General features: G+C 46.7%; 1 protein-coding gene across 5 annotated transcripts; it reads right to left on the bottom strand.

Annotated features, from left to right (window-relative positions):
* Positions 1-749: 749 nt before the first annotated feature.
* On the bottom strand, positions 750-10,201 carry RFX5 (regulatory factor X5). 5 transcript variants are annotated; one of them, XM_064588526.1, is made up of 11 exons: positions 10,047-10,168; positions 9,322-9,439; positions 9,044-9,178; positions 8,780-8,813; positions 8,270-8,352; positions 7,901-8,020; positions 7,595-7,714; positions 7,374-7,455; positions 6,901-7,102; positions 6,568-6,668; positions 750-6,425 (listed from the first exon to the last, which is right to left on the bottom strand). In XM_064588526.1, exons 2-11 carry the CDS (start codon positions 9,366-9,368, stop codon positions 5,436-5,438), a joined length of 1,914 nt encoding a protein of 637 aa, XP_064444596.1. In that variant the 5' UTR covers positions 9,369-9,439; positions 10,047-10,168; the 3' UTR covers positions 750-5,435. The 5 variants fall into 5 exon arrangements, with proteins under 5 accessions (XP_064444596.1, XP_045752598.2, XP_045752599.1 ...); XM_045896642.3 differs by lacking the exon at positions 9,322-9,439 and having other exon boundaries at positions 10,047-10,201; XM_045896643.3 differs by lacking the exon at positions 9,322-9,439 and having other exon boundaries at positions 9,987-10,080.
* Between the last annotated feature and the right edge of the window lie 990 nt (positions 10,202-11,191).

Below are 11,191 nucleotides of genomic sequence, written 5' to 3' on the forward strand. Positions count from 1 at the left end.
CCTCTGCCTGCCAGGTCTCTATGGGGGGTTGTTCTGCTATGCCTTTAGTCACAGCTCACAGCTCCCCAAACCCCTGTTTTTCCTGGAATGTCTTCCTTTTTCACCTAAGCTCCACATACCTTAAAGGTTTAACTCAAGCATATCTTTTCCATGAAACCTTCCCAAATTATTCAGCCCAAAGTGATCTCTCTGCATTTATAGTTCTTATGCAGAATGAGTGCTATGATTTAACTCTTTTTACCATATGTCTTATGTTGTTCTGTCCTTGCTTTATGAGTTAGACTTGTCCAGCTAACTCCTACTCACCTCTACTGGAAGTCATCCCACACCCCCGTCTGACTTATATGCTATTCCTCTGGGCCCCCACAGCTCTCTGTGCTTAATGCTAACATAACTGTTATGTTGCCACTGTGCTGTGATCATTATTGACTTGAAGTCAGAGCCTAAGTCAACTGGCTTCTAATAAGTTCCTGGCACTTAAAAAACACGAAGGAAGGGTGCCTGGGTGGCTCAGTCGTTAAGCGTCTGCCTTCGGCTCAGGTCATGATCCCAGGGTCCTGGGATCGAGTCCCACATTGGGCTCCCTGCTCGGCAGGAAGCCTGCTTCTCCCTCTCCCTCTCCCACTCCCCCTGCTTGTGTTCCTGCTCTCGCTGTCTCTGTCTCTGTCAAATAAATAAATAAAATCTTAAAAAAAAAACAAAAACACGAAGGAAAATAGAAAAACTGCAGTAATGCCTATTTCTGGCAGCCTGGATAAGAGAAAAGGCTCTCCCATTAAAATACAAGTAGAGCCTGGATAAATTACAAGAAACAATGTTTAGGGCGCCTGGGTAGCTCAGTTGGTTAAGCGACTGCCTTCGGCTCAGGTCATGATCTTGGAGTCCCTGGATCAAGTCCCGGATCGGGCTCCCTGCTCGGCGGGGAGCCTGCTTCTCCCTCTGACCCTCCCCCCTCTCATGTGCTCTCTGTCTCTCTCATTCTCTCTGTCTCAAATAAATAAATAAAATCTTAAAAAAAAAAAAAAAGAAACAATGTTTAGCACATTGCTGGGCGCATTAGAAAGAGAAATCAGGAAAGGAAGAAAAAGATAACATTAAGCTGAAACCTGTATGAAAGACGAGCAACAGGCAGCAGGAGCAGCAGGTTTGCCAATATCAGTATCGTGAAAAGAGGCTAAGGCCTGGGCCTAGCCATGGAACTGGAGAAAACCTGGGACTAACAGATTGAACTGAGACTCCTGAGGGGCTAACACAGTTCCAGGTCAGGAGCATCATTTGGATCCTGGCACAAGCAAATGCAAATCCTCTCTGGGGGAAAGTACCCCCAATTTAGGCTCTCTGGATTCCCACAGATTAAGTTTAACAAAATATGAGCCCCAAACCTCCAAACTGAGAATAAATAGGAAACAAGCTACCACAGGCAAGAGTGAGCAGAAAACAAAACATTCAGATACCGAGAAGTCACAGAAATATAAAATAACAATCCCAACAAATTTCAAATTAGTATCAGAGTACCACATCTCTGAGCACAAATGATTAAGCTGAAAATGGATATCAAAAAGATAAAATTTTAAATATCCAGACATTTGGAAATTCATAAAACTTTTCTAAATAACTCATAAATTTAAAAAAGTCATAAAGGCAATTTAAATATTCTTAGGGCTAAGTTATAATCAAAATACAGCAAAAAAAATTCAGGGAATATAGAGAAACAGGTCCTTAAAAACTTACAGTAGAAAAGCAGAGCTTGAAAATTAATTAGATCAAATTTAAGATGTTATGGAAAAACATAAAATTAAATCTAAAGAAAGCAGAAGGAAATATTATAGATAATATCCATAATTAATGAAATGGAAAACAATACATAAGTGAGAAGACTGACAAAGCCCAAAGTAGTAGCACAACATAGACAGGTAAAATAACACACTTCTGGTGCAACTGATGAGGAGGAAATAAGAAGGTAAAAGTACGCAGTAGAAATGAAAAGAAGGACATGACTACCGAGAGCAGAGGCAAAAATAAATAAATAAATAAAATAAAAATTTCATTAAAAAAAAAGGCATGGGGCGCCTGGGTGGCTCAGTCGTTAAGCATCTGCCTTCGGCTCAGGTCATGATCCCAGGGTCCTGGGATCGAGCCCCACATCGGGCTCCCTGATCGGCGGGAAGCCTGCTTCTCCCTCTCCCACTCCCCCTGCTTGTGTTCCCTCTCTCGCTGTGTCTCTCTCTGTCAAAGAAATAAATAAAATCTTTAAAAAATAATAATAAAAAATTAAAAAAGGCATGAAATGCACAAAATCCTAGAACACTTACCCTAAATTGACTCAAAAAGAAATAGAAAGTCCATAGCAGCAATGTCCACAATAGCCAAACTATGGAAAGAGCCAAGATGTCCATCAACAGATGAATGGATAAAGATGTGGTATATATATACAATGGAATATTATACAGCCATCAAAAAGCCAAAATCTTGCCATTTGCAACTGGAACTAGAGGGTATTACGCTAAGTGAAATAAGTCAATCAGATAAAGACAAGTATCATATGACCTCACTGATACAAAGAATTCTTAATCTCAGGAAACAAACTGAGGATTGCTGGAGTGGTGGGGGGTGGGAGGGATGGGGGGCTGAGTGACGGGCATTGGGGAGGGTATGTGCTATGGTGAGCACTGTGAATTGTGTAAGACTGATGAATCACAGACCTGTACCTCTGAAACAAACAATACATTATATGTTAAAAAAAAAAAAAAAAAGAAGATAGTAGGAAGGGAAAACTGAAGGGGGGGAAATTGGAGAGGGAGATGAACCATGAGAGACTATGGACTCTGAGAAACAAAATGAGGGTTTTAGAGGGGAGGGGGGCAGGGGGATGGGTTAGCCCGGTGATGGGTATTAAGGAGGGCACGTATTGCATGGAGCATTGGGTGTTATACATAAACATGGAACATGAATCATGGAACACTACATCAAAAACTAATGATGTATGGTGACTAACATAAAATAAAATAAAAAAATTAAAAAATTAAAAAAATAGGGGCGCCTGGGTGGCTCAGTCATTACGCGTCTGCCTTCGGCTCAGGTCATGATCCCATGGTCCTGGGATCGAGCCCCACATTGGGCTCCCTGCTCAGCAGGAATCCTGTTTCTCCCTCTCCCACTCCCCCTGCTTGTGTTCCCCCTCTCGCTGTGTCTCTGTCAAATAAATAAAATCTTAAAAAAAAAAATTAAAAAAATAAAAATAAATGAGCTATTAAGCCATGAAAAAAAAAAAAAGAAATAGAAAGTCCGGACACCTATAATTATTAAAGAACTTGAATTGATGGTTAAAATTTTTCCCAAAAAGAAAAGACAGGCAAAGATGGTTCGACAGCTGAGTTTTACCAAAGTGTCAAGGGACAGCTCATTTCAATCTGATGTCAACTCTTCCAAAGAATAAGAGGGTGTACAGACCAAATGAACCATCTTAGAAACCTTTTTAGAAATCTTACTTCAAAAAGGCACACAGGTACAAGAATGTTCATAGCAGCATTGTTTGTAATAGCAAAAAATTAGAAACAACCCAAATGTCCATTAATAGGTGAATGCATAAATAACTTGTGGATTATGTACTTGATGGAATATTACACAGGTGAAAATGAACGAATTACAGCTACTTACAACATAGATGAATCTTGGAAATGTTAAGTGAAACGAAGCAAACTTCAGGGGACTATTAGAGCATAAAAATTTTGTAAAGATAAAAAAAGCAAAATTGAACAATAATTTTTAAAGAATATTGTACACATATGGTTAAATATATACACACGTGTGTGTGTGTGTGTGGCAGGCAATTAATAAACATAAAATTAAGGACAGTGGTTACCTCTAGGGAGAGGCAGGTGGGATAGGAATGGGTAGGAACACAAGAAACTCAATGGTATTTCTAATGTTTTAATGTATAAGTTGGGCGATGGGTCAAAGGTATTCATTTAATATTATGTTTCATAATTTATTCATGTTAAATATATTCTTTATAGATACCAAATATTACATATTATAATTTTTAAAAATCTGCTGTGGTGGAAACAAATGAGTGAAGTCTCCCTGAAAGAAAATCTGTTTCCTGTGCAGAACCAAGATTCCCTGACAGAAGCTACCCTTATGCAGAAAATGACGTATGTCCTCAGTAAATACTGGTTGGTTTACTGCTTTTCAAAGGGTAACATCTGGGTTCCCTTCTTACTGGTGCTTGCGGATGTGCAGAGCTACCTCCTGCCACACACCTAGTCTAAACCCCACAATCCTGGCTGAAATCCTGACACATGTATGACAAGAGACTGACACCTGGTGGATACAGAATGGATTTAATAAAATGACTAGGAAGTAAATCTTTCACTCCACTTAGTGAAAGTGGCAGTAGGGTCGGGGATAGGGAAGCAGAATGAGAAAACCAACATTCAGAAACAGGAAAGGGAAGGATCTCCATCTCTGAAATGGGACTGTCATCTAAATGAGACTAAAGAGATAGTCCCTAAAGGAGAGTGACTTCCCTCTCATTCCTTCTGCGCCTACAAGAGGAAAGAGGCTACAGCTGCAGTAAGGAAAACGCAAGACGGTGAGGGAAAAAGGAAACAGGTGTAGTTGATCCCAACCTAGCAAGCTAAAACCACATGTACTTCCTGGTATTGGCCGGGTGTCAGCTGCCTCCCCAGGAACTGCCCGCGTCAGTTCCCATTTGGAGACCTATGTGATCCAACCTTTCCCTGATGTAGAAAGAGCGAATTAGCATACACCATCCTTCTGGCACAGTGATTGGTTAGGGATCGGCATGTGACCCAGGCTGGCCTAATCAGAGTCCATCTTAAGGCTTTGCTAGGATGCCTGGCACAAAGATGCCCCCCACCCCTTCTGGTTGGGTGTAAACGAGAAAACGTCTACTCCCAGGAGTGCTGGCAGCCACTAGGTGGCCCAGGTTTAAGATGATCCTACAGAAGGTAGCAGCAGGGGGAAATCCATCAGGTATTTAGAGACACACTGAGCCACCGCATCAGCTTTTCCTGGAGCCAGTACTACCTCTGGACTTTCCGGTTATGTGAGCCAGTCAGTCTTTATTTTTAAGCCAGTCTGAGTTGGGTTTTTTTTACTACTTAAAACCAAAAGATTCCTAGCCTATACATTCACCATACTTACTCCATCCCTATCTTCCTGCAGGATAGCACAGAGATCCAGGTAAGACAGTCACGACAGATTTATCAATGACGCTAAAGCCAAGGGTACTGAGCTGGAAAGGTCAGAGGCAGGAGCCGGACACTGTGTAAGACAGGGTGCCTCAGCTGTCTGTACAGGTGAATGAATTCCCTTGGGAAAAGAAAAGCCAAATGAGAAGCAAGTGCAGAGGGACCTCTACTAGGCAGGTAGAGTTAATGTGGATATAAACACTCTTCCCCACATACCTATCATGGGGGTGTTGCTTTGGGGTCTTTCCCCTTGTGGAATAAGGAATTTTGAAGCACATGCCCCTTTAAGTCTTTATTACCCTGCGCTGCGGTGTCTACCTCTCCCTTTACCAAATGAAGAGCTTCCTTTTGACTTCTACTGCCCTTGATGACACTCACTTTTGAGGTGACCAGAGGAATTTTAGCTTCTGCTTCTTTGGCATGCCGGGAACTGGGGCCCCTTCCTCCTCTGGAAACAGCACCATCTTCCTGACCCTGGGCAAGCACCATCCCCTTCTCAGCCTCTCCCACTGGTCCTGGCTTCCCTGACCCTCCAGCTGAGTTGCTTTCCCCTCCAGAGGCCCACGTCTCCTGTGGTAACCTTGGGGACTGGGCAGAGTCCATGGCAGGTGCTGACTTGTCAGGGGGACAGTTCCTTTCCTTACTTCCACCTGATTTTTTTCGAGGGCGCCCCCGTTTTCTTTTGGCATCACTTCCTGTATCCTCTATATCCTGCTTTGCTGCTTTAGCAGGTGGATCCTGCCCAATGGCCTCACTCACAGGTACTTCAGCTGTCCTCTTGACACCCTTGTCATGGGGTCCCAGGTCACCACCTATGCCTACTTCCCTGTTCTCTGTGCCCTGCGGCTGAGTGAGCGCCCCAGGCAGGGCTTGCCCAGGCCCGGGTCCGGGTCCAGGCAAAGCAGGAACGGTTGGTAAGATCATGTTAATGATGGGCATAGCTGCCTGGGGTCCCCCCGCCCTACTGGGCAGAGGCAGTGTAGCCACTTTCAGGCCTGAAGAAAGCTTGGGGGCCAGGATGGGTGGAGAGACTCGGATTGGCTGAATAAGTGAGCGAGGGGCCCGGGGAAGGAGCAGAGGCAGCCGGGCCACCAGGGCATTAACCTGTGGGTTATTGGCTGCTGGGGCTGGGCTCTCCACTACACTCTTCTTCCGCTCGCCACGTGCAGGGGGGCCACCTCCAGCCCGGGGTTCCAGCTCCTTAGGAGGCTAAAAGGTGAAGAGAGGACACAGTAAGTGGGAAGACTAGACATTGGAGCAAACACAGACACAGGAGGGTGAGAAGATATGGGAAAGGGGATACCAAGCCCCCAGCCCAGGGTAGCAAGGTCAGTGGCATCAACTTCCTTACCTGGGCTGGTCTCTCTGGTTTCTTATGGGCTCCACCTTCTAGGCTCTCTACACCATTCTTGGATTTAGATGACCGCTCCCGAGGGGCATGTTCATCGTCTTCTGCAGAGGTGCCAGAAAAGGTAATAAGGTGAGAGTGAGGAGGAAACAATGGCCAAGTGAGGTGACTCTGACTGACTGACTGGTGGAGAAGGGGGAAGAAGGTGTCCTAATGCCCTACAAGGGGCACTAGGAATAGAAGCCAAATGCAAGGTGTCTCTGTCCTAGTAGGTGGGAGGGCCTATGATGTTGAAAGTGGCTGAGAGTTTTTTGGGGCCTGAGAGTCTCCACCTACCAGCAAGCCCCATCGCCTTGAGCACGTGGGCATGTGCAGATCGGGCAGAGATGAGATGCTGTTGCAGCAGGAAGCGGGCGACCTCAACGATGGAACTGAAGGACCGTTTCAGGATTCGTTCTGCCCAGTCGCAGGTCAGAGCACAGGCTGCCTCCACCAGCTCATCCCGAGGTGCTGGGGTTACTTCTGGGCCCATTTCTGGCTGCAGTGGGGAAACACATGCCCAGTCACACTCCAAACTAAAGAACCCTCGGCCCCTCTCAGACACCAATGTCAGCCACAGTTAAGACCAGACTGGAGATGGGGTAACTCATCCCAGAAACCCACAAATTCTCTTCATCCTCTGCCTGAGCCACAGGGTAGGTAGAAGGGCATATCCTATATACCTAGAAGCTATGTGCAGAATGACCTAGGCTGTGTCAGCCCTCCGCCTTGGAAAGAAGAGTGCAATCGGAGGGTTGGTTGTTACTTACACTGTCCGAGCCTTTCAGGTCAAGTCCAGGCAAGGGGGGCATAGATACCAAGGTCTTCCTTCGTATGCCACTGTAGCAATATCTGAGGCAAGTTAAAGAGCAGCCAACGGTGGGGATCTCCAAGCCCCGTGGGAAGGTTAGGCTGTTTCCACTCCTGGCCCTCGACACCCTAAGTTTTCCTCCCCGGGTCCTCCAACCCCAACCTCTCCATTCAAGGATACTTGGACTGGCCCCGGCCACCAAGCCTTCGGGCCTTGATGTCAGGGAAGATCTCTCTGATGATTTTGCCAAAGTTGGCTGTGCTGAGTGGGCGGCAACAGGCGAGGCTCTCACAGTACTTCCTGAGTGGGGAGGGGGTAGAGTGGGAAGACACTCAGAGAAGGAGGTCATGGTTAGATTCCGAGGGTCCCCGGCACAGGTTTGGGAAACCCTTTAAGAAGTCAGGCTCTATCAAGGCAGGGAGCTCTCCGGGGTGAGGGGTAGTCCTACGCCCGCCAACCACCCCCCCCCCCGCCCCATTCACCCACCGATAGGCATCATAAACACTTTGCTTTGGCAAACAGGTGTCAGTATGCTCTTCTAGGTGGTTACGTATCCACCTATAGGCATACATGTACTCCTCATTGCTGAGTGTACTTGGCTCTGAGCTGCAAGAGAAGTAAAAGGGACAAGCCTTACTAAGATCCTAAAGTTGTGGTTCTATCCAGACTACTGCTTCAGCAGTGCTGGACCAAATCACCCAGAATCCAGCTTTTCCTGGTAAACCAGGGCAGGACAGGGACTATTCTCATCAAGGACAGCTGTTATGAGTACTCCTATTCACCCAGCCCCATCCCAGTGAGCCTTCCTTTAAAAACCAGAACCTCTGATATCTTAAACTCTAGCACCAAACCTACCTTTTGTCTCCAGTACTGGGCCCTGAGGGAAGCTGAAGGTAGAGATACAGCTTGTCGTTGTCTGAGAATTTCTGTACATCTTGCTGAGGTAGGAACAGAGAGGCAGGAGAAAAAATAAGGCCAAGAAGGACACAAGACAGGATCTTCTGATCCTTCCCCCAAAGTCCAGCTGCCTTAGAGACTGTCAGACTGAAAAAGGACCTTAGAAATGATTTGGGGCTGGGTGTTCACTGTGCTGTGAGGAGTGCCCTTGTGAGCTACTGTGGTGAGAGGGGGAGTGGAGGGGATCGGCTTTGATATTATTCCTACTGAGCGTCTACGCAACAGGTCACAGAGAGATGAAGTAAGATGCTCAAGGTCAATCGGGCAACAAGTTGCAAAGCCAATTACCTTCTGACAGGGAAGACAATACTGCCTCTCCCACATAAACCTTCCAGTTATGCATATCTTCATCATCCTCATCCCCCACCAATTCCACCTCTCTATTGCCCTCTTCCCGAAAATACTTACCAGGATTCCCTCGACTTTGTTCTGCACAGCCTTGCTGTGGAAAAGAGGAGAAAGCTGGAGGTCAGACACAAGATTTTCTCTGGTGTCTTATTGTTAGGGAGAGGAAGAGGGATGAGATGCTTAAGGGGTGCTCAGCAACTGCTCCCATGATGAAGAATCTCCCCATGCTCAGATGCACTTGCTCAGGGAGAGGCAGTTCATCTACAGAGGAAGTGAAGGGCTACAGTTCTGGAGCAAGGTTTGGAGGTGGTGATGAGTACTTACGAAATGGTACCTCGGAGCCTCTGAAGAAGGGTGGTGGGTTCTCCTGCCTCAGCACTACCTGAGGCGGCCCTTCCCCCAGTCTTTGGGCTCTTAGCATCGGGTTCATCTTCGGCCATCCCGGCATGAGGGCTAGAGCTGAGAGGAGACCAGGCATGAGGATTTAACCTCCCTTTCCCTGGAGGGCCCCGGGCACTCCTCATCTCCCTACCCAGAAACACAGAGAAACAGAAAGAAAGCCTCTGAATTTCCTCAGTGGTCTTTTTTTCCCCACCACTTGCCTTCTCCAAAAATTAGAAATTATCCCATTACTTCTCCAGGTCCACATATACCCAAAGAGATCTTTGCCATATCCATTCTGTCTGCCCCACCTTTCTGCAGTCTCCTAAATATGGAAAACTGTAAAGGAAGGGATAGGGGGACTGGGAATCGACGTTAGACATGTCCTTTTCTGCCTCTGATCCCGTACTGCCCTCATCCCCTTAAAAAAAAAAAAACAAAAATAAAAATAATAACAACCACAAAACAAAGTTCTCCAATTCTCTAAGCTACTCCTCACGCCTTAATTTTCCTGGGAGGTCAGAAAGGATACGAACATATTCTGCCCTTCCAGCCTTGGAAAACACTGGGCCCAAGTTCTCATTACTTAATCTCGCCACGGCTTCCTCCGCGGCTCCCCCTCCCCACGTCGCCGGTCCCTACGTCATCTCCCTCAACCTCCCATCCAGAGGCGCACCCCCACCTCCCTCCCTTCCCCCTGCATTCAATCCCGCGTTGTTGCAAGGTGGGGGGTTCAGGGTGGCGAACTCCTGGGCTAGGCGTAGGAAACCCGGTTGGGGGAACGGGGTCCCAGATTCGGGGCACGTGCACATGGGTGAGGGAGCTTTGAAAATACAGCCAAAATCTTGTTCTGCTCTCCTCCCAACTCATACTGCCCCCTCCCTACCTTTGAACAGTCGCCTTCCAACACAAGCAACAATAAAGGTAAGGGAGAAAGAGAAACTACCTCGTAGCCACCTTCACTCCAGCCCAGCCCCACGGTCCTGGCCCAGCGGGCTCGTGCGTTGCTTTATTTTCTTTTTTCTGAATGGCTGGAACAGCCCCGATCTGCCTAGATACTCGGACGACCTGCTCTCTCATTGGTCGTTGCTGCCACCCGGAGACAGAAGGCGCCGGGCTCGCACTGCCGGCAGCTAAAGTCTGCCTGGTAACAGATTCTGATTGGTCAATAGGGGAGGGAAAATCCAAAGTTGGTCTTATTTGAGCGAAGAGGGGGAAGTCCGGGTTAGGTTTCGGTTAAAACTGGGGTCGGCTGGGACTGCCGGTCCCAAGAGATTCTTCTCTTAAAGGGACCGCAGGACGAAAGCCCGTGCGCTGGGCTCCCTTTGGAGCTTTCTTTTCCTTTGCCCTCTCCTTCCGGGTTTCAGTTTTGCCTTCGGTCGTCAGAGCTAGTGGAAGAAAAGAATCAATGGATGATTAAAAAAAAAAAAAGCTAGAAAATTATGGGTAGTAGTGATGGAGGTTCGCTGTAAGCTCACATAACCTTTTTGATGAAAAACAAATTGAGCACCCCACCCTCGACCCCCGCCCTCAACAGCATACAGGCACTCCACAACAAATCTGCAAACACAGGCTCACGTTCCTCTCTGATGGAGGCCTCAAAACCTCCGCAGCTGTACCACATTTAGTTAAAATGCCAAGCGTTCATGGGTTTCCCGTGGGTACTTTATTTCCCTCCAAAGAGTTGCTAATGTATCTGCATCCCCATAGTTTTGCACTCAGCGAACATTGGAATTTTGACTGACACCCCCAGGGGGTGCTGGATACCCACAGGAACTCTTTACTCTCATAGAACTTTGTACCGTATAGGTCATGGGTTCTTAACCCTTTTCGTTAAGGATGTTTTTAGGTCATGAATCAAATGAAAGCAATGAATCCTCTGCCGTGAAAAACGCACATGCAGACCAAGTTTCGCATCTAATTTCAGAGGTCAGGGACTGCAGGTTAACATTCTTTTGAATGGATGTATTTTGTTTTGCACAACAGATACTTTACACCTAAAACTCTATTTGCAGTCCTGATTCTAATACATTCTCTAGTCTCATCATCAGTGTACTTTTTAAAGGGCACAAGCAGAACTGTCTGATCTGG

The sequence above is a fragment of the Mirounga angustirostris genome, unplaced genomic scaffold (genome assembly GCF_029215605.1).
Source record: "Mirounga angustirostris isolate CCGP_5_RB_7025 unplaced genomic scaffold, mMirAng1.0.hap1 SCAF_4, whole genome shotgun sequence".
Classification (NCBI taxonomy): Eukaryota; Metazoa; Chordata; class Mammalia; order Carnivora; family Phocidae; genus Mirounga; species Mirounga angustirostris.

Bases quoted from the DNA above. Each gene is read 5' to 3' on its own strand.
- RFX5 (XM_045896642.3), bottom strand. From the start codon at position 10,180: ATGAGAGAGCAGGTCGTCCGAGTATCTAGGCAGATCGGGGCTGTTCCA. The intron at 7,456-7,594 runs GTATCCTTGAAT...AACTTGCCTCAG, and splicing joins GGTGGCCGGGGCCAGTCCAA to ATATTGCTACAGTGGCATAC. The intron at 6,426-6,567 runs GTAAGGAAGTTG...TTCACCTTTTAG, and splicing joins AACCAGAGAGACCAGCCCAG to CCTCCTAAGGAGCTGGAACC.